At 30.3% G+C, this 24,494-nt stretch overlaps 1 protein-coding gene across 8 annotated transcripts in view; it reads left to right on the forward strand.

Annotated features, from left to right (window-relative positions):
- Window positions 1-24,494, forward strand: part of Nbea (neurobeachin) — a 651,894-nt gene that overhangs the window by 189,118 nt on the left and 438,282 nt on the right. For all 8 annotated transcript variants that reach the window (XM_058582531.1, XM_058582532.1, XM_058582533.1 and 5 more), the window contains 9 exons: window positions 677-758; window positions 986-1,109; window positions 1,942-2,134; window positions 4,183-5,199; window positions 7,187-7,404; window positions 10,385-10,538; window positions 18,085-18,265; window positions 19,546-19,676; window positions 22,978-23,085. In XM_058582531.1, coding sequence (XP_058438514.1) covers window positions 677-758; window positions 986-1,109; window positions 1,942-2,134; window positions 4,183-5,199; window positions 7,187-7,404; window positions 10,385-10,538; window positions 18,085-18,265; window positions 19,546-19,676; window positions 22,978-23,085 — 2,208 coding nt within the window. The remainder of the gene's footprint in view (window positions 1-676; window positions 759-985; window positions 1,110-1,941; window positions 2,135-4,182; window positions 5,200-7,186; window positions 7,405-10,384; window positions 10,539-18,084; window positions 18,266-19,545; window positions 19,677-22,977; window positions 23,086-24,494) is intronic.

Below are 24,494 nucleotides of genomic sequence, written 5' to 3' on the forward strand. Positions count from 1 at the left end.
ATTCATGAGATTCAGTTATCCATTCTTTCATTTAACAAATGTATATTGAGTACTGGTATGTGTAAGGCACTGGTGCTAATTCCTGGAATTTAGCAGAGAAGATGTATAAATCCTGTACTTTTTGAGTCTGTGTTTTATGAAAAGTTAGTGAATGTTTTAGAATAACTTGTCTTTACTTGGTCAACTCATGCCATTTTTTATTATTTGAAAGATTTTTTTAATTGCACTAAATGACAATGAGCCACATTTAAAGGAAGAAATTTTCTTTCTCAAATTTCATTTTTAAGTATGGACCCTGCTCAGACATATATTTTCTTTCATATTTTGTAATTTTTTAAATTAATGATGACAAAAGAATCAAATATATACAATTTACAACAGAAGTATATTAAAGCTATATACTGAGAAAGTATTTCAAACAATAATTTGTGGATTTTCTGATTTTTCCTTCTATGTATTTCCTTCTATATATTTTGTCCTCATCTAAAACAAAGTTTGAGAAAAATAGACTTAAAGGATTTAAAAGAATATGGAATTCTTTATAAAGGCAATTAAGAGAGATGTTTCTTCCCATTTGAACCAAAGTGACATTTTTGCACATTCTTTGTATGTGTATATTTTGTACTTATGATTTCAGTTCTTCTCTCTATGAAGTTTACATTTTTTTATCTTTCAGATCTTGACAGAGCAAGTGTGTACTCAAGTTGTACACAAACCACATCCAGAACCAGACTCTACAGTGAAAATTCAAAATCCAAGTGAGCAAATGGCAGTTCTTTATTGTGTAGTAATTATATGGCAACACATGAGACTAAATCAGACTTTTCTTGTTTTAATCAGTATGGAGTTTACTTAGTTTATAACATTTACAACTCACCTATCATAATGCTCAGTATTTAGTTTGAAATTAGCAAATATAATATGTGTCTTGGTTGAAGATAAGATGTGGTTATAAATCACGAGTTCAAGCTTTTTTTGTTTACAGTGATTCTTAAGGTGGTGGCAACTTTATTAAAAAACTCTACACCAAGTGCAGAATTGATGGAAGTTCGCCGTTTATTTTTATCTGATATGATAAAACTTTTCAGTAACAGCCGTGAAAATAGAAGGTAAACAATTTGAATGTTACAAAAGAACTTTTATCCTACAGTTAATGTTCTTCTCCTTAATTTTCAATCTCTTTCAAATAAAAAAGTGTAAATCTTTCTTATATTGGTAAATATGCTTAATTATTAAAAAAAAGGCAGTATATTTGATACAATTTGTATTCAGTATACTTTTTAAAATTTTTATATATTATTTAATCATCCATGTGTATTTTAATTATATTGTGTGTATGTCTGCGTATCTGTCCTTAAAATAAACTATTTCTGGTACCTGCCTATCACCAATTACTTTGATTATAATTATGTAGGATTTGCCCATACTCATCTATATTTTTTTCTTGTTTGTCTTATTACTGATTGCTGTCATGCGTTTTAAAGATGGTTTGAAAAGACATGAGGTATAGATTGAGGCCATGAACTCTTGTCTATGGTTGTTTCCTGAGCCTTTAATTTAACAAATATTGATTGTCCATTGTGTGTGGAGTACCATGCTATGCAGGGTAGTTTTATTGCACACTCTTAGGATGATTCAGTGGTTAAGACAAACATAAACCAGTGATTAATTTATGATGGATTAAGTGCATTGTGAGTGCTAAAGGTGATGAGAAACAATTACTAAACTGAACTGGGAGAGCTAAGAAAGTGATTCTTAATGGTAATTAGGACTTTTCTAGTAGAGAAATGGAGAAAATCAGTAGAATACAGAATGTGCAAAATAATTATTTACCTTGCTTTACTTATGTCAGATCATATTTCACTATTTTATCCAAGTTATGAGATAATACAGTCTTCTTTAATTTTGGTATTTTTTAATGAGACCTTTTATCTTCCCTAGATGCTTATTGCAGTGTTCGGTATGGCAGGATTGGATGTTTTCTCTTGGCTATATTAATCCTAAAAATTCTGAGGAGCAGAAGATTACTGAGATGGTCTACAATATTTTTCGGATTCTTTTGTATCATGCAATAAAATATGAATGGGGAGGCTGGAGAGTCTGGGTGGATACACTCTCAATAGCCCACTCCAAGGTAACCAGAGATTTAACATTTTACACCATCTAGGTTTTAGCAGTAAATTAATGTGTATAAACCCTCATCTGGTGCCATCTTGTGGACATCTTAGAATATGACTGATTCCTTTATTCTAGTTTTCTCTTTCCTATTTTTTCCATCTTGTATTCATAGATTTTAGAGCTTGAAAGTGTCTTGTAGATCATTTAATTCAAAATGCAAGTTTATAAATTAGGAATTTTAGGTGCTATATCTGTTTATATTAGATTTGAAAACTTGAGTCTGAGCCAGTTGTTTTTTTAAGTAAAACATGCCTGCATAATTCTTATATTTTATGAAATAGTCTCTGAAATACAATTTTTAAGACATTTTTAAAGAAGTCAGAATTTTTAAATTTCCAAGTGAATCATAAATGCACTTAGTTTTTAAAGATTATTTAATTGTATTATCTTTTATTTATAATATTAAGAATCTGTGTTTTTCAAATATTATTATTTTTAAGCTGTAGTTAGACACAAGACATTTACTTATTTATTTGCCTGTTTATTTATTTATTTGTTTGTTTATATGTGGTGCTAAGGATCAAACCCAGTGCCTCGCACATGCTAGGCGAGCCCTCTACCGCTAAGTCACAATCCCAGCCCCAAGAATCTGTGTTTTAAATATATTTGATTTTTCATAAACTGAAATAGTGAATTAAACTATACATATATATATGCATTAGCTTCTGGAAATTTATATTTAGGATTTCTTATTACGTATTGTCATAGAAGAAACCTGGGTGCCAGGAGTTTGTTTTGAATTAAGTTATGTTATAATTGAACTTTTTTTCATTTTTAGTAAATTCATTTAGTCTTTTTTAGCAACACTTACAAATACACTTTCAGAGGGTACATAAGTAACACTGCCTCTGATGAAATTACACAATTTTCTGTGTGTTTAAAAGCAGCCTCACAGAATATGTAAATGAATGAGCCTGGTTGTGTTTTATAAAATGTTACTGATAAAAACAGATGACAAGCAGGCACAGTAGCACAGCTTGTAATTACAGTGAGTGACTTGGGAGGCTGAAGCAAGAGGATAGCAAGTTTAAGACTACCTGTCTTCATGATTTAGGGAGACCCTGTCTCAAAATTAAAGGGCTGGCCATGTAGTTCAGTGGAAAGTGCCCTTGAGTTCAGTTCTTAGTACTGGAAAAATCCAAAACAAACAAACAAAAAAAGTGACAAATAAATTGGCTAAGGTCATAGATTGTGAACTCCCACATTTGGGACTAAAATAAATGAAGGGATTTTTATATCACGATAATCTCCAAAGAAAGGTCTATCTAAAATTCTTTTAACCTGTTATTTAAATATAAATTATTATCTGTCTATAAGAGAGGTTTTTGAACTTAAAAACTTAAGAAGAATTTTTGTTTTAAATTTACATTTTGCAATATATTGGCACCTTATATTTATCATTGTGTTAATAAATTTGAGAATAGCAAAGAAAGTATTTATACAAAAAAATACATCCTAATTATTCCTAAATAATCCCACATGAAAAAACATTCAAAGTAGCTTATATAAGGATAAAATTATAACTTAGCAGTTTAGAAATGCATATATCTGTAGATATATGTGAATTATTTTTTAACTATTGTTATAATAGGTGCATGTAGGAGCAAGAAATGGTGAAAAACTCTGTTTTATGGTAATAGTATTTTGGATATTATATATTATTAGCTGCCAGTTCCTCATTTAAGCCTAAGTAAATGTGTAGGTGTTAACTGTCAAATTAGCTTGATTAACAATAAGTATCTAACCTGAACAAAGAACTTAATTTTGCTAGTTTATCTATGTAACACTGGGCAAGTCACATAATAAATCTTAAATTGCTATATTTGATGATTATTTCCACTTAATAAAACTAAGCACTTGTTTTAGGATTAACATTTGATACTTTAAATATTAAACTTCCTGGTACGATTTTTGCTATTATTATCTTAATTTTATTTGCATTATTTATATTTTTCTTCTTGACATATATAAAATGCCTCAATGTTTTCTCTACTTATTCCCAAGGTCACTTATGAAGCACATAAGGAATACCTTGCCAAAATGTATGAAGAATATCAAAGACAAGAAGAGGAAAACATTAAAAAGGGAAAGAAAGGGAATGTGAGCACCATCTCTGGTCTTTCATCACAGACAACAGGAGCAAAAGGAGGAATGGAAATCCGAGAGATAGAAGATCTGTCTCAAAGCCAGAGCCCAGAAAGTGAGACAGATTATCCTGTTAGCACAGATACTCGAGACTTACTCATGTCAACCAAAGTATCAGATGACATTCTTGGAAATTCAGATAGACCAGGGAGTGGGGTACATGTGGAAGTACATGATCTTCTAGTTGATATAAAAGCAGAAAAAGTAGAAGCAACAGAAGTAAAGCTTGATGATATGGATTTATCTCCAGAGACTTTAGTGGGTGGAGAAAATGGTACCCTTGTGGAGGTTGAATCTTTGTTGGATAATGTATACAGTGCCGCTGTTGAGAAGCTCCAGAACAATGTACATGGAAGTGTTGGGATCATTAAAAAAAATGAAGAGAAGGATAATGGCCCATTGATAACATTAGCAGATGAGAAAGAGGAACTTCCCAATAGTAGTGCATCATTTCTTTTTGATAAAATACCCAAACAGGAGGAGAAACTCCTTCCTGAACTTTCTAGCAATCACATCATTCCAAATATTCAGGACACACAGGTACATCTTGGTGTGAGTGATGATCTTGGATTGCTTGCTCACATGACTGGGAGTGTAGACTTAACTTGTACATCAAGTATAATAGAAGAAAAAGAGTTCAAAATCCATACAACATCAGATGGAATGACTAGTATTTCTGAAAGAGACTTATCATCATCAGCCAAGGGATTAGAGTATGCTGAAATGACTGCAACAACTCTGGAAACTGAATCTTCTGGCACCAAAATTGTACCCAATATTGATGCAGGAAGTATTATTTCAGATACTGAGAGATCTGATGATGGCAAAGAATCAGGAAAGGAAATCCGAAAAATTCAGACCACTGCTACAACACAAGTAAGCTATCTTATATGAGTTCTAGAAATAAAATTAGCAGCAAAACAGAGTCATTTCTTACCAATTTCACTGTGTTTATATGCACATATGGTATGGTAGTGTCTTATAGAATTTGGTATGGTAGTATGTGTATGTATGTGTATATATATATATATATATATATATATATATATATATATATATATATGAAATTAAGAGTAATTAAAAGTATCTGATTTATATTTACAATTCTGTTACATTTTTTTTTTTGTGTGTGTGTGTGTAGCAGCTTTGCTCAACCACTCTGGGCTTAAGATCCTTATATAGTATGAAACATTGTACTAGATTAACATATGACCTCTAAAGTCTCTACCCTTTCTAAATTTTATGACTCCATGACTATATTTACACATTTTGTACTCACAATCGTCATTCTGAATAATTGATTAATTTTAACCTTTTAAGCTTCAGGCCCAATCCTGTTCTGTGGATTATAGAAAAGAGGACTTGCAGCCCAGATTGAACTGATAAATGAAGGGGAAGGGAAAAGGGAACTGTTATTTATCAAGTGCCTTCTATGTTCCGGGCACTGTGATAGATGTTTTCTGATTTAATCCTCACAACAACTCTGTGAGGTAGGTAATATGGCTGAGAAAATTTGAAATTATCAGTAGTGAGAATTTTCTTTACAACCATGTGGATAAAAATTTGTTATGAAAAAATTAAAGATTCTTAGGCATAGTAGTAGGGAAATCTTAGTGCCACAATTCTAACTTTACCAGAATAAAGCTAAAAACCACGATGTTTTCTGATACAGATTTAATTTTTGAATTTGAGTTGTGACTATTTTCTTATTTTCTGGGCTAAATAATGCTATTGTAGTTAAGACTTTGAGAAATTAACAATAATACTTTTACCCTTAAAGAATTGGGTTTTCATGAGACACAGAAATCCCAGTGGTTTGGGAGGCTGAGATAGGAGGATTGAGAATTCAGAGCCAGTCTCAGCAAGGGCTAGGCACTGAGCAACTCAGTGAGATCTTGTCTCTAAATAAAATACAAAAAATAAAATAGAAACTGGGTATATGGCTCAGTGGTCAGTGCCCTTGAGTTAAAACCCTAGTATCAAATAAATAAATAAATAAATAAAAGATTTGAGTTTTCTTTTTTTTTTTTTTTTCTGGGTTTCCCACTTTCCTTTTAATGTCATTGAAAATAACTTTAGCATGTTTCCATCACAGTTATATTACAGATAGGAAACCATGCTTACCTGATGTCTTTGTATTCCAATAAGAATTCTTCATAATAAATTCTGTGTGTGGAAAAGTTATTTTTTTCTTTGTTAACTGCCAGTTTTCGTTTTTGTGGCAGTTGTACTATAGATAATTGGCAGGTGATGGGAATATCAAATTAGGCACAGATTTAAAATAATGGCAAACATGGTGCATTGTTTATTGAACATAATAATCACTAGGCTTGCCCATTTTTCATTGGGAGTTCACAGTCTTCTTTCTGCTTTGTTTTCTAGCTTAACATGTGCACTTGTTTTTGAATTGAAGTATTGTGAGTGAAATAAACTTTGAAGTTACCTTAAACCTGTTGAAATAATGTTTCTTCCAGTCATGTGTTTGTAGTTAGAACTAGTTGATGACATACAGTATACTTAATTTCATACTTGCTTACTTTCCTAAGAAAGTCATGTGGCCTAATGTAAAGACCCTACATTAGGGCAAACAGGATCTGTTTTTCAAATGTAAACTTTGGTGTTAACCTTGGGCATTTGATTGCCTTGCCTATTTTCAGAAATAAAAGGATAGAACCTATACTACTGATCTTTTTAACTGAAAAGGTTCCTGTTCAGGGAAATACAGGTGAACAATATATTTAAAATATCTTAACCTATCCAAGTCATACGTAAAAGCTTTACCCACTTTATTATATGTACTGTTTTCATTTTTACATCAGGCATTTGTTTTGTGCTTCACAAAAGTTTAACTTTTCTTTTTCAGGCAGTTCAGGGTCGGTCTATCACCCAACAAGATCGAGATCTCCGAGTTGATTTAGGATTTCGTGGGATGCCCATGACTGAGGAGCAGAGGCGCCAGTTCAGCCCAGGACCCCGGACTACGATGTTTCGGATTCCAGAGTTTAAATGGTCTCCAATGCACCAGCGGCTTCTCACAGATTTGCTATTTGCATTAGAAACAGATGTACATGTTTGGAGAAGGTAGAACTATTTCCTTTATATAAATAACACCATTTTCACTTAAGAAACATGAATATTTTTATTGATATCAATTGATTAGTGATTTATGTCACTGAATAATACAAATTAAGTTTATTAAAAAATTAAATATTTAAAATTTTGATAGAAACAAATTTGCATTGAGTTTATAAAGCTTAGGACTTACTTCAATAGGTGTTCAACAATTAGTCTTTTTTTTTGTTCTTGTGGTATAATTTTTTTCTTAAGTTCTTCAGCACAACTGAATGTACATTTTTTTTTAAATTTTTCAATTAATTAATTTATTTTAACTAGGTATACATTACAGCAGAATGCATTTTGATTCATTGTACACAATTGCAGCACAACTTTCCATTTTTCTGGTTGTACATGATGTAATGTCACACCATATGTGCAGTCATACATATATCTAGGGTAATGATGTCTGTCTTCTTTCACCATCTTTCCTGTCCCCATCCTCCTTCCTCATCCTCCGCTCCCCTTTGCCCCAAAGTTCCTCTAGCCCTATCCTCGCCGCCCTTGTGGATCAGTATCTGCTTATCAGAACATTCAGCCTTTGGTTTTGGGGGATTGGCTTACTTCACTCAGCATCATATTCTCCAACTCCACCCATCTACCTGCAAATGCCATAATTTTATTCTCTTTTAATGCTGAGTAATATTCCTGTGTGTATATACCATAATTTTTTAATCCATTCATCTATTGAAGGGCATCTAGGTTGCTTCCACAGTTTAGCTATTGTGAATTGAGCTGGTATAAACATTGATGTGGTCTTAATGAAATTAAAGAACAAAAATTGTAAATCTGGTATAGCCTTATATATATAAAAAAGGTTTAATTAACTTCAATTGATATTTTCTTGATTTTATCTTTTTCTGTTAAAGTTGATATCATGTACTATATTTATTCTTTTTTTACTTTTTTTAAATTTGGGTGTACTGGGGATTGAACTCGGGGGCATTCAACCACTGAGCAACGTCCCCAGCCTTAGTTTTGTATTTTATTTAGAGACTGGGTCTCATTGAGTTGCTTAGCGCCTTGCCATTGCTAAGCAACTCAATGAGATGGCTTTGAAGTCTCCATCCTCCTATCCTAGCTTCCTGGGGCCACTGGGCTTATAGGAGTGCACCACCATGCCTGGCCTATGTTTATTCTTGATAATATTATAATATATAATGATAAAATAAAACTTAAAATCATCCCCTGCAAATGTTTGATTTTAGAGCCTATACTATTTAAGCAGTTAATGGATTTCAGTTCCAATTTAATTAAAGGAAAAAAATCTACATGAATTAATTACTACTTTTCCTCATTTTCAATTTAATTTTCTAATAGCAAGTGTGTAACAAATGAATGAATTATGAGAGTGTATCATTTGCACATACATGTATGTAAATTAGGAAGTTTGGTGGCTATAAGTAACAAAGTACTGTTACTATCAGCAGCTTAATCAACTGGATGACATGCTCAGGATCCAAGCTGGCTTCTCTGCTTCTCCCTGTTTCTGGTTAGGATTCATGGTGGCTGCTTTAGCTCCCAGAATCAGTTGAACATGGGAAACTTGCCCAAATTAAAAGGCAGGGTTTCTTCCTTCTTCCGTTTTTCTATTCCCTCTCACATTTCTTCTTTTCTCTCCTTTACCTCTTTTTTTATTGCTTCATCTTCTCTTTCTCTCTTTTTTTCCTGGAAAAAGTCCCTCAAGAAATTTTCTCCTTATGGTCCAGCAATATCACATGTTTATTTCTAAATAGATAATAGGAAAAGGGAATGGGATTATAATGACTAGTCTATATAGACCAATATTAGATTTATTTCCTAGTAACTGAGGAGACTTGCCAACACAACTCAATAACAGAAGAAAATCTAGACTATTTTAGCAGAAAAGAAGTCAAGAATGTTGTGGAAGCAGTAAATAAATTCTGCCATAGGAAATTCTATCTTTTGATTTTATTTGATCAGTTCTTCAGCTACTCATCAATTTTTATTTTTAATGTTATCAGCTAAGTTACCTAGGGATGATAACTGAAGAAAATTAAATACCATGAAGTATATTACTATTAATGTGAGGATTGGTATATGGAGACTAAAAAATGTAATTTACTAGTTATAGTATTAGTACTCCAAAAGTGAGTTATACTTTCCTTTCATCAACATATTGTGTCTTTGTTTTCTTTCATGGGCACTTGAGAAATTCACCAAACAGAATTTCATGTAATTAAATTTTTTTTAGAAGCTAGCACTTAGTTTTTAGGATGGGAATACTTTCTGAAATGCAAAATATAATATATAATTTTTTATAGTCCTGAAAAGATGAGTTATCATTGAGCTTAGTTTGATTGTGGGATAATCTTGTCCCCCCCCTCCCATTAGACAAAACAGTTCATATTCCTGACTGACATTAACTTAAAGGAGTGTATTTCTTTGGGGATCTACATTGCATGTTTTACATGAGAAAACACATTGATGACCAACTTTGATATCTTTTTCTTCTTTTTACTCAATAAGTCCAATTTACTCACACTTCTCTATCACGTCACTTCTGTGACTTGCAGTATACATTTTCAACATGACTGGTCTCAGTCAGGCAGTGCGACAAACTGAAGCTTCCTAAAAGGTGAAGTTTAACTATGCAGTTGTTTTACTTTTCAAAACAAAACACTCAGATTTGGCAGAAATAAATACTTTGAGCTAAATTCATTGACCTAGTCATATGTCTTAGAATCTAGTTAATATCAGGCAGAGACAAATGAGGTAATACATTTAGATACAAAAACTCTGTGGTGATATGTAAATTTTGGTAGTGTTCTAAGTTTTAAATTTTTTACAGTAACTCCATTTTAAATTTGTCTAGCTTCTCTATATTATATCTATAATTGTATTTAAACATATTCTAATGTATTTAAACTTCGTATTCTTAAGCCAAGGAAATGTTCATTTGTGTTTTGTTTTTCTGATATTCTAGCCATTCAACAAAGTCTGTAATGGATTTTGTCAATAGCAATGAAAATATTATTTTTGTACATAACACAATTCACCTCATTTCCCAAATGGTAGACAACATCATTATTGCTTGTGGAGGAATTTTACCTTTGCTCTCTGCAGCTACATCACCAACTGTAAGTATTTTGCCTCCATCTAGTGGTTGATTTTTATAATTACATGAATTGAGCATTTCTGTTGCATCTGGTACAGTTAGCAGGTAAATTTTAACAAAACAAGTTCTCCTGAGGGAACTTCTTAACCATTTAAATATATATTCCAGCCACATATATATATTTATATGGTTATAAATATATTTATATCATATATATAACCACTAACTAATCATATATATATATATATATATATATATATGATTAGTTAGTGTCAGATTTAAGGTATGTGGGTTTTGAGTGATTTTGGGGAAGAGCCATATCTGTAAAAGATTTATATTTTCTATATATATTTCTTTGAATCCACTACCATAGCTGATATACTGCTAATATCCCATGTGACATTGTTACCTGATTTTACTTTCTCCTGGGTCAACATATTTTTAATCCCCTTCTTTATTTGTTTTTATATAAAATATTAAAATGTATTAATATGATAAACTTGAAAAGCATTTAGTGTTAATTAGATATATTATTTAAAATGTGATAGATCAATACTAACTTTAGATTTTAGTTGTCATTTTAAAAATATCTGATTCAGGACTAGTTATGTAGTGAGTGGTAGAGTACTTGCCTAGCATTTATGAAGCCCGGGGTTTGATACCAGCACCAATTAAAAAAAAAAAGAGGTATATTATTATTAAGGCTGAGGGTGTAGCTCAGCATCGAGTGCCTCAGTAGCATTCACAATAACCTGGGTTCAATCCTCAGTACCACAAAAAATAAAAATATCTTCAATTCAGACCAAAACAGGAATCCATAGCTACTTGCTTAGGTAGGAAAGAATATAGAACTGTGCTTCATATATAACCTGTGTTCTTGCTGCCATATTGGAAGCCTACCTTTAATCCCAGAAAGAGTACTTTTGTGAGAGAGAAACTTGCAGTTTTTATTTAGATATATATTGCTTGGTGAGACAATATTTCCAATTGATCTCTGACTTCATCATTTACAAGGTTTTTTTGCATGATTCTTTTTCTCACTATCTTTTTGTCAATGCCACAACCACCAGACCATTATTGCAGTTTAATATTAGCAACTACAGATTGTATATTCATACACTTCCTCGAGGCATAATGAATTTATTCAGTAAGTCTACGGAACTAACTTGGGATGGAATGCCACAGGTCATCATTAAATCCTTAATGGAATTAGCAGCTAAATAAAGAAAATGAAACCATGAAGAACAAGAAGATTGGTTGATGATTTGTGTCAAGGGCAAGGATCCTGAGGCTCATATACCATTCCTTCTTCTTAGTATCTATTTTCTACTAGTGATTTATACCAAATTCTGGTAAAATTTTTAAACATGTATTCTAGAATTGAGATAGGATTTTTTTCTGCTGCTATATACTAAAGAATAAATATATCATTGTTTTCCATGTGGCAGTTTTCTTCAATATAATAAATTTTGTTTTATGTCTTATAAATATAACTTGTTATTAAGAGACTTAAAAAGTTTGCATTAAAATTTACTTCAAAATGAATATTGAATGTTTTAAAATTTGTGCAGAACAAAAGAAATGATCTTTATATAAAATAAACAGTGTAGCAAAAGATATTAAACTTTGTATAGATTTGAAATATTCACATTACCAATCTTCCAAATTTTAAAGCCAAATGATCTCTAATTATTAACATGGAGAAAATATTAAATTAGTGAATTAAATTTTAAACACGATTTATATACTATTACATCACTCATTCTACCTATTTTATAATAAATGTATGATAAAGGTACTGACACTTTAAAGTCTGACTCTCAAAATTATTACCTAAGCAATTTGGACCACTATTTGGAATTTACAACTACTTATGTCTGACTATTCTCAGCAGATTTGGGAATTCATTTAACAGTAGAATATTTTTTAAAAAAATTGTCTTTGTCTTTATATTTCTGTCCTTTTGGTCTATTAACTGATTATACCTATGCCTTGTAGTCCAACATACGTAGTTTTACATTCTTTAAATAAACTACTTCCTTAAAAGAAACAGCCAGAGCCTTTTTCCTACTCAATGTCTGGTAGAACCATGGTGGATACTGAGTATTAATTTTTGTTTTTGTGTTATCAGATTGTATTATATTCTTGCTTAAAGTTGAATGTACTGGAGAGAAAAAAGATAGAGAAGGTTGAATAAAGAAGGAAATCATAACTGAAAATACTGGTTTTTGAAACTAGATTTAAAAAGACCAGAAAGAATTTTGGAATGTATAAGAGAAAAAGGAAGCGTTGGCAGCATACAAATAGAAACATTTGAAATTAATGTTTGAGTGTTCTAGTATATTGTTTAAGTATATGGAGTTTTTACAATTTTCATATAATATATGACAAATGTGAATATTATGAATAAATGGAAGTAATGATGGCTATGATAGTAGTTGGAAAACTTTTTCTGTATGGGGCAAGATAGTAAATATTTTAGGATTTGTGGACCATATGGTGTCTGTTCCAGTTACTCTACTCAGCTGTTGAAGTATAAAAGCAACCGTAGTACATAAACAAATAGACATGTGTGCGTTTCATAAAACTTTATGAAATTTTAAAATTTGTGCTAAATAAAAATTATCTTTAAATAAAATGAACAGTTTATATAATAGGAAGTGGGACAGATTTATTCTATTGGCCATAGTTTGTTGAACACTATAGGGCATCAGTTCCATATAAAATAAGAACATTATAGGATGGTGACATCATGTGAAAATTTTATTAGCTGTTACTAATCATTGAAAACTCAGTAGATAGAACTTAAAAAAAATAATTATTATTAAATAAGAACTTGAATTTGACTTACCAATTGTTAATTGTTAATTTTTAAAAATAATGTCACTTAGTGTTTTGGTCATTATATTTTCTATATGTAACCTTTTACACTCAGCCATACTAATGATTTTTTGTCATTTGACATTTCCAATATTGAATTATATTAACTTTTGAGAAGATAAGTAGAATGCTAAGTATTCTCTATAGTTCCTTATTTAAAAAATAACAACCCAAAACTCAACCCAAGAATATGTCTTTCTAATTTCTCAGAAAAAGTGTACATCTCAGGTAATTGACTGCTTTTTAAAAAACAAGTCATTTCTCACTGAGACTCAGATATGACCTTTTTAGGAATCATGATTTAATTGAAGGTGTGTGGGTTTTAGCATAAGATAGACCTGTATTTTTACCAGGGCTCAACCATTTACCAGATTCGAGCTCAACTTTGGTGTTTTTATTTTTTTAAATGATATTAGTTATCCCACACAGTGGTTTTTGAAGTTTAAGTGATATATACAAAAGTGTTTGATGTGGAATGCTCTTAATGAAAGTTTTCTTTCTTGAGTTATTTTGGAGGTGTTTAGTATTTTTTGGAACTAAGTTATTATGGGTGATATACTTTGATAACAAAAGACTAAAATACTATCATCTTTTTGCTTGTTATTTCCATAAGATTGGCCTAGAAGAGGAAACTTAGATGAATATAGCATTGTATACCAGGAGTAACATTTGTATATTACCGTTGCTGTATCATTATCCTGGAAGAAAAATTTAATTGTTTAGGTTAATCTTTCTTGTAATAGAAACTTGAAGTATAAAAGAATACAGTCACACATCCATATGAACTTAATATTCTTGAGTAAGTATCACTTTTTGAGATTTTAAGTTGAATAGGTTACTTAAAATCATACCTGGCACAGAAAATAAATCAGAAAATCGTTTTAATTTCTAAATTAAACAAATAGTGTTAATTTTAATACTTTCAAAAATAGATCATTTCTATTCAATTTGATCAAACTTTCATTTGAGGAAGGAATTTTTGTGACTGATTTTTTTTTTTTTTTGCATTATTTTGGGATCTAGTCAATTGAATCTTCTCATTTTTTTTTTCAATCACATTGTTCAAGTTATTCATGAATGAAAGCAGAGAATCAGAGGGGAAAAAATGAAGAGCAGCAAAAAACATGTATCAACCACAAATTGTACAATCACTTTTGTAATTTTAAGAAGACCATTTTGATCAACCGTCCAGAAGACTGACTGTTTAGAATTTAATTTGATGTCATATATGGTTTAATTTTGTCTGCCCCCCCCCAAAATTAATAGAGAATGGAATTTCTGGTTTTACTATAATATCATCATCATAAGTTAGATCAATATTTTTTCCTTTTTCTAGCCAAAATTGATGACAAACTCTTAATTTTAATTAGCTTAATCTTTAATTATAATGACATATAGTTGATAGATTTGGAAAAATGACTAATAATACTTTTGTTTTTACTTGTGTTTATCTCATATTAATGATCATACTGTGGTTTTCTCAGAAAGCTTTTGTTTTCCAGTGAATCTGCCCTAAAAATAGCACATTTTAAAATGTATACTCACATACATTTGTTATTAAAAATCAATAATAGTAACAGAGAATATTATTAAATTTAATCCTCTGTAAATTTTTTTCAAAAATATTTTAAGTTATAGATGGACACAATATCTTTATTTATTTATTTATTTTTATGTGGTACTGAGGATTGAGCCCAGTGCCTCACACGTGCTAGGCAAATGCTCTACCACTAATCTACAACCCCAGCCCCCACTGTAAAGTTTTTATTATATGAATATGATTCTTATTAAAACTCTGAAACTTAGTATAATACATCATTATCATGCTTGTATGCAGGCCTTGTTTAGTGTATCATCGAGTTCTTTTCTGGCATGGAAAAGGGGTTTTAAGTTTAATCACTTATATATTTCAGTTTTGATTTATAGGAAAAATTCTGAATGTTTGAGGAAATAAATTATAATATGATTTTCTTATAAAATTCTAAAAAGTTACTATAAATAGTTTATTTCCCAGAGGCATTATTTACTTCATTTGTTAAAATGTTTCATTAATCATCTAGTAGGAAAAGATATTTGTTTTGTAAACTAGAGTATGCATAATTTCTACTACATAAGCTATACATATATATGTATATATTATTTGGGCAGAGTTATTCAAATAAAAAATAAATTTTAGTCTAAATATTTAACTTTTAACCTTATGCAATTTATAAAATGAATATCTCTTCTGAGAATTTTGCTTTTGATAAAATAATCAAATATAATTTTAAAATATATTATTTTGTTTTTCAATTTTACATTATATTTTCATTTAATTTTAATAATTTCCTTTTCTTGTACTTTTTTTGGTCTCTTGTCTGTTTTTGTCTAATGCATGTCCAGGGTTCTAAGGTTAGTATTATTTCTGCAGTAATTTTTAGGTTTTTCTGTTTTAAATTTTATTTTTACTTATTTATGAAATTTTTGACTTGGTTATATTTTGAGTTTTCATACCATCTTTAACATTAGGTATATCCTTTGTATTAAGATTCACTAAAAGCTTAATTTTTCAAATTTATTAATTACTTTTTTCTAATTAACTATAATAAACAAACTATTATATAATTGAAAGCAATATTGTTACTGTCATGTATCTGATCAGATTTCCAATTAAAGGAAATAGGATGAGAGATAGTTTGAGATTTATAGTAGCTGTGTATAAGTAATCTTTATTTGTAAGCCCTGTCATAAGATGCTCATGTAACATTTCATCATATTTATAAAATTATTTCTATATAGAATATAAGAATTCTTTTTTAGCTCATTGTTTGTGTTAAAAATGCCTTTTACTTTAACATTTTATTGTTTTAGTAAAAAATAAACACTTTGTTAAATTATGTGGAAAATTGAATTATTCTGTTTATAATTTCCTCATTTTGAATGAAAGCACATTTTGAAGATTAGACCTATAGACTCTAAACAACTGGAAAATCAAACCATTAAAAAATAAGATAGATCTCATAATTTCAGTATCTTGAAATGATGATGAATTTTTTGATGACACATTTTGAGGACATATACTGAATTCTAATGTTTTTAAAGTTATTTGGAATATTTGTTAGACCTAAGCAATGGCCACATTTTCCATTCCATTAGAGAATACTGAATTTTCAGTAAAGAGATTTAAAAATCTTGTTTTTTCTTATGAACTATTCTGTCGTGGTCATAGATTTTAAATTCATGATGCCATATCCATGCTACATATAAAATGATGCTATATATTCAGAAAGTTAAAAAAAATACGGAATTTGCCTGGTAAAATGTGAGTTATGAATTTATTCCGTTTTAGGCCATGGATACTGAATTGGCATACTACTGTAAATCAGTAAGGACTAATAGATTTGTATTTACAAGCTCATTTTAGCCAGAATGGTTTTAACCCTATTTGATGTTAAATGGAAGGAAGAAAGGTTGGTACATTTTGTACTACATTTAGAACTGAGGTTAGTCCATGTAGCACTAAAGTTCTTAAGTTCTTTAGTGCTTACAGTAGTCACTTACCAGTTTGATTACCCATCTTGTATAGAATTACTTAGGAATTTTTTAGTTTAATCTTCCCATTGGTGTTTTTTTTTCCTGACATTTTCATATTAATATCCTTGCTTCTTCTAAGCAGAAAGAAGTTTAGGTATAATGATATACAATGTCAAAATGGAACATTAATTATAATCGGAAATCTATCACATATGCTTGCCTCATAGTGGTATCATTTTGTTAAGACATAGCTTAATCAGTATGCTTAGTATGGATATATGCAGAAAATTTAAACAGCAGAAATTTTATTTTTAAAGCATTCATGACTCTTCTTCATTCCTTTAGGCACTGAGAAAATAAAGCCTAATCATAAAGAACCAAAATCATTAAAATGCTATATTGTATACAATGGTAAATAAATTTTAAAATGTTGCCATTTTTTACAAAACTACAGTCTCCCATGTTAAGAAAAAGAATACTTTGTAATCTTTTCTTGAAAGAGGAAATTAGATTTTTGTAACTGGCAATATTTTAGTGAAAGTATAGCTTCCAGTCTAGAGCTACTGATTTTTCTTATTGTTACTATTTTATAGGTCACACATGTCTAGAGGAATTAATGATCCTCTTGATTATTTTTACCCTAGAGTTTTATTGTACATATAAAGTACCTAGTAGTTTTAGTTTATTCTAAAATTCATAGGAAATTATTATACATTCTAACTTGACAGCCATCTCATTTTTGAGGCCTAATGAAATCACAGTATATTTTTACCATTATTCATTAGACATATAAAAAAGATAAAATATAATGTTTTATAAATGAGAGTAAGGATTTTAGGAAAGAAATATCGATTTTATCTGTTTGTGAATTAACAAAATAAAACCAAATTAATGTGAGTACATATGTGTGGGTATTTCTAAATAAGATCATTGCGAGATGATCTTAAATATAAATAGTTTTTTATAACTAATGACATTTAAAATCAGCATTTTTAAAATATTCTTTTCCTTTAGTCAAAGATAACTGTGATAAATAAATTTGACATAATTAAGTTACATATGTATTCATTTTCACTTTTGTTTACTATTTTTACTAAACTTATGTTCTCCTGTAGTGTATGTTATATTGTGTTTTCCATTTTTAAACAAGGCTTAACTCTTCTACTTTTTTAAAGACGGAATTGGAAAATATTGAAGTGACACAAGGCATGTCAGCTGAGACTGCAGTTACTTTCCTCAGTCGATTGATGGCTATGGTCGACGTCCTTGTGTTTGCCAGCTCTCTGAATTTCAGTGAGATTGAAGCTGAAAAGAACATGTCTTCTGGAGGTTTAATGCGACAGTGCTTAAGACTAGGTAAGTCTGTTAAGAAGAGCAGTGCACATTACATAATTACTTACAGGTTATTTTTCTGCAGCACTGTGGTACATACAGTATTGATGATTATTTAATTTAGTGATTGTCTTGTAATTCTTTAGAATTATCAAATTTCAAAATCTTACCTCTTCACATTGGAATTTTCATGGAATTGGAAATCTTTAATCTTTTATCACTTAAAATATAGTTAAATGTATTTGGAATTATTTTAAACTCATTGAGACAATAGCATTTCATTGAAGTGATTTTAATACAAATCCATTTATGAATTCTATTTTGATAAACTAGTACTGAGGTTAGTGACCTAGGCCCACAAACATGTCAGCAAACAAATGTGAGAAAGACATGTTTTTAAATGCCTCAGTATCTTGAAATCAATATTAATTTGGTTATTCTGAACTTTTATTTCTAAATATAAGACTGATTTCATTTTTACACATTATGAGTTTTCTCAGCTATAGGAAATCTTTATAAGTGAGTCGGGAAGCCTTATTTATCACCTCTTAAAGATACTAATTACTTTTCTAAGCACTTTACATGTGTTAATTAATCTTCACAACAGCCCTCTAAATGAGTTACTGTATTTATTCTCATTTTACATGTGAGGAAATTGAGGCACCCAGAGTTTAAACCACTGGTCTACGATCACACATCTAATTAATTGTAGAGCCAGGATTCAAGTTCAGATGGTCTAAGTCCAAAATCTGTACAACTTATTATATCTTATTGCTTTCATTACATGAATGTATTGTCAAAGACCACAGGGTCACCTACCATGAGGAAATGTAAACATTGGGATTTGTAGAACTTAAATATTCCTGAAGTGGGAAGTTATGATTAGTATAATCACCAAGATAGTCAAATTAAGGGCAGATGCCTTATTGTTAAAATTTTAAAATCACATGTGAATTTCGTTAAAAGCTTTATTACTAAATTTCAGAATTGTGACGAAGGGAGGAAAATAGAATAAGGAAGGATATATTGGGAGCTTCAGAGAGCATAGTAGTATTCTCTGTTCCTTCAGCTGTCTGGTAGTATATTTTGTTTTTATTTTTAGGTATATAATATAACATATATATTATACATATTGTGCTTTCATTATTGTATTTCATGATTACACAATACATTGATGTAATTGATCTTAAAAGTAATTGTGAATAGGGGAAAGAGAAAATTACAAAAAGAATAAAGCAGCATATTTTATTCAGTACATCTAAGTGAACAATTTACAATCATAATGATTTTAACTTTTTAAATAGTTTGTTGTGTAGCTGTGAGAAACTGTTTAGAATGTCGACAAAGACAAAGAGACAGGGGAAACAAATCTTCCCTTGGAAGCAGTAAACCTCAGGAAGTTCCCCAAAGTGTGACTGCCACAACGACATCAAAGGTAATCAGTCATTTTCTATGTGAAATATAATTTATTGGGAAAAATTTTTGTTTTAGTTTATGAAAACAAAGCAACATGGTATTTGTAATCAGATAGCTTTAGGCTCTGGTGCCTACTTCTCTGCTTCAAACCTATGTTGGCAAGACTAATTAATCTGTCTGAAATTTGCATTTGGGAGGTTATTGAAGAATATACTCATAATTTCTATTTCATAGGGATCTTAGGAGAATCATGTTAGCACATAGCACGAAAATTTTTTAGTTCTTTTCTATTTTTAAGCATTACATGTATTCTGAGAGGTCAGTGTATGAGAAATGCAATTTTTAAATGGATGTGCTTTTTTTGGTGACAGACATGACAGTCAAGAAATATATATTTAATACCACCAAATATATGGACAATATAGAATATTTTGGGGATTGTATTAATGATTCTCATTCTGCATTCACTATCAGATATTTTCCTGACATTGGCATTACATCCAGTTTTATTAGCATGATTTTCAAGGTCCTCCATGATTGGTCTGCAATTCTGTCCCTAGCTCCTGCATGTGTATTTACCCTCTCTTTGCTTGTAAAATTTTAGTCATACTTTAGATTTTATTCAGTTCACCAAAAGTTTTTTTTAACATCTTAGCTTTTTACATAGTTACCTTTACTTGAAATCTTCCTCCTTATTTTTTAGCCAGCTAAAATTAGTTCAGATCTTAGGTTTAGTTTAAATGTTAATTCTCTCAAGCTGCTTATGGTGGAGCATACCTTTTGTCCCATTTGCTTTGAAGGCTAAGGAGGAAGGATCACTTGAGACCACAACCTCAATACCAGCTTGAACAATATAGCAATATCCTGTCTCAAAGAAAAGAAAAACCTACAGGGATATGTTTTCTGACATTTCTGACCACCATCTCAATCTAAAACAAATTTCTCTGATGTTTTCATAAAACCCATATGTCTCTTTATATTCACTGTACTTATAATTAGATGTTTAATATGGCTTAGTAATTTTTTTGCTCAATAAATGAAAATAGGAAATAAGAGTTGAAATAATTTTACAAAGACTATGGTTTGTAACTTCTGTCAATTTCAAACAGACCAACCACATATTAATCATGTTGGTTGGTTATTGGTAATATTGCAGTCTCTTTTATTTTTCACTACTGTCAGGGAAATATTAACAAGAGTAATAATTTAACCACAAATTATCACAAGACTCCATAGGGCTCTCCAGTGCTTGGGAAATTAAATATTAATGTGTCAATAATCTGAGTCATATTTCTTGTATGACATAATAGACTATTAGTTGTTAGAGGGCAGTGTCCACATCTTATACAACTTTGTAATTTTGGAGCATTTAGGACACTGTGCATACATTGTAAAAAGGTACAGTCTTGAGTTAGTATTCTGACTCTACCACTTATTGGTTTCCTGACTTGAGATTAATTTCTTAAGTCTGTGGATACAAATCTCAATTTATAGGGTGTTTGTATCAATTATATAAAAAGAAGTAATATATTAAAATTCTGGCAAGATATTATTTATATTTTAATATTAATATTAATATATTATGTTATTATTTAACATGTTGTTGAAAATGATTTCCTTTCTGTCTCTAGAAGTTAAAGTCAGTATATACTTAGGAAATGAATAAAGAAATTAGTATTTTGGAAAACTTAGATCCCAAAGATGTGTATACTTTCTTTAATAGGCATTAGGAACACCTCAGAAGATTTTCAAGGCAAGTATTGCCCTCATTATAGAATATAGACAGAAAAGCCCAATGAAATTTTTAGTGATTTACTTTCATTTGGTGTTGAAAATGAATAAGTGATGGAGATAGGAATACTAGGAAGATTTGACTTGTCAACAAAGCACATTTCAGTATAGGGAGTATAAGGATCTAGGTGGTAAGGTTTTGTGTTTGTTCTTTGTGGGTTTTTGTTGTTGTTGTTGTTGTTATTGTTTTGTTTTGTTTATTTGTTTGTTTTGTTTTCCCTCCCTGTGCTTCTATGTTTTTTTAATGTGGCACTTTAGTCAGTAAACCATGGTTAATATTTTACTATGATATAAAAAATTCCCTGCTACTAGTATGTGTGGACTTGGATGAATCACAAACTTTCATGGGGCTTCATTTTTTTTTACTGTTTTAAAAATGAACCATAATCCAAGCATTTCCTATCATTTAGACTTTAAAAAGATCCAATTATATTAGGGTCACATTTGTAAAAATGTAAAATGGTATATAAATTAAAATATTTCTAGTTTTTTCCCACTTAACACTATAAATTCATCTATGGTAGAAATTATGTGTTACTTTCTTTAATAATATTCTGATAAATATTATTATCTTGTAATTCACAATGATGTGAGATTTTTAGAAGTTAAGATCTCACCTGAAGTCCTAGAAGTGGTAAGTTTGATATTGTAACAAACCAAATAATATCAGCCTACACATACTGTACTGTTTTTATTATCCAGTGCAACAAAGGAATCAAACACTTTGATTTGGGAGTTAAATAGGACCATTAATCCCTATAGAGAAGTTAAAGTTGGCCTATGTTATTTTTTATTAGAGCAACAACCTGTTAGGTTCAGAAATTATGTTTGACATTTTACATATATTATCAAATTTAATCCACATAATTCTTAATGCATTGTAGAAATGCAAAAAGTACTAGATTGAGTTTCAGGGAACTTGGCTCACTTTGTAGTTTACTGTGTGGCTATATTACCTAAAATCTGTAGATTTTTATTTCTTCAGTTATAAAAAATTGTTTTAGTTTAATGCTCATTAATGTCTTTCAGCTTTAGTGGGCTATGACTAAAACTTTTTTTAGAGCTTACCTTGTCTTTTTATAGATCATGAAATGGTTACATCTATAAAATCTCAAAAAGTAATATAACATGATAGTCTCACATTTTATAAATTCCTGATGAATAAATGAGCCTAGAGACTCAAAGACAATTTTTAATTAGAGACAGGGAAAGTGAGACTTAAAAGAAATGTTAACAATAAGCACAAGGTCTCACAGCAGAGGCTTGAGCCCAGATGTTGTGAAGTTCAAGATCAGTCTTTTCCTACTGTTCTGTTACCTGCCTTTATAGGTCTATAGTGGTAATCGTGCTGATAAAGAGAAACCATGAGCAGAGAACAAAAAATGTGCCTTATATTTGGGTGTCATTAATAGATGTTAGCTCTGTGAGGAGGAAGTCAGTTCAGCCTAAGTTAAAGATAGTGGGAAATGATACTTCTGTATGATTTTTTGGAATATGTTACTTCTTTACAATTCTTTTTTGTTTTTAAGACTCCCTTAGAAAATGTTCCAGGTAACCTTTCTCCTATCAAAGATCCTGATAGACTTCTTCAGGATGTTGATATTAATCGCCTGCGTGCCGTTGTCTTTCGTGATGTGGTAAGTTGTATCTGCTTGGTTTTCCTGTAAAAACTTTTTACAGTCATTTGTGTAAAATAGCATTAACTTTATAAGAATATGCATATTAAAACTAAATGCCCTAGTACTTGGGTTTATCTCATATTGCTGCTTGTAGAATGTCTGAACAATAGCTCTCTCTGAAAGCTTGATATATCATTTTTTTTAAAAACTATGTGAGGGTTGGGGATATAGCTCAGTGATAGAGTGCTTGCCTAGCATGAATAAGGCCCAGGATTTGATCCCCATACCACAAAACACACACACACACACACACACAAAACAAAACAAAACAACAATTTTATATAATTTTTCTTTCTATTTTAAGGGTAGGGATAGCCTGAACAACTATAATTCACTTTATCTTGCATCACTTTCATTTAGCATTTAGTATTCCTTCTCTATTTGCAGATATTAAATATTTTGTGTTTCTTATGTTAGATGAGAAGCATTGATAACTTATTAGGTGTTTGTGGCAATTACTTTATTGAGGAGATTATTTTGTAAAGTAGAATATGCATTTTAAAAATTCAGATATCTATGGGAATTTGAATTAGAACAATAGTTTAATAAAGTTTAAAGGAAAACATAATTAAGAATGTTCATGGTCAATTACTCAAGGTAATAAAATGATTAGTGGGTGGGGGAGGAAGAAAAGTAAGGGGATGGTACTGGAAAAAGCTATATTATATGCATTTATGAATATTTCGAAATGAACCCTACTATTATGTATAACTATAATGCACTAAAAATAAAAAATAAAAAGATTGACCTTTTCATAAATTACATAGAAACATATATAGTGTTTCACAGCAGACTCAATATTGATAAAAATTATTAATATGTTTATCACAAACCACTAACATGGAGCAGATCTTCATCCCCAAAAGGCACTGACAGAGTTAACATTGAATATAGAAAGATTTTAAAGGTGAGATTGTGTTTAAATTGTTTATAAATTTAAATTGATTATTATAATAGATTATCATCATTTCTTTCAGATTCATTAATGTTTTGTAAATAGATTGGAAACCTAAACAGTGGTATTTATAGCTTCTTTCCTAAAGAAAATAAATTGTATTAAGTGTTAATAGTGTGTACCTTCCAAACATCATCAAGATAAGACTAATGTTCCTGGAGTTTACATTATTATGTATGAGGCACTGAATTTATATTATCCTAAGCTTTCCAGTTGAGAAATAAGAGAAAGTTAAAATTCAGAAATATTAAGACAATACAGTTGGTATTAGAATCCAAACAGATTGTTTAAAATCATTATTTTTTCATCAGTTTTTATCTTATATTTCATAGATTCCAAGATACCTTCTTTGGGTCGGGGAGGAAGTACTGGGGCTTGAACCCATGGCCCTCAACCACTGAGCCACATCCCC

The sequence above is a fragment of the Marmota monax genome, unplaced genomic scaffold (assembly GCF_021218885.2).
Source record: "Marmota monax isolate L192 unplaced genomic scaffold, Marmota_monax_Labrador192_F-V1.1 WCK01_AAM20220418_F8-fsc00011, whole genome shotgun sequence".
Taxonomy (NCBI): domain Eukaryota; kingdom Metazoa; phylum Chordata; class Mammalia; order Rodentia; family Sciuridae; genus Marmota; species Marmota monax.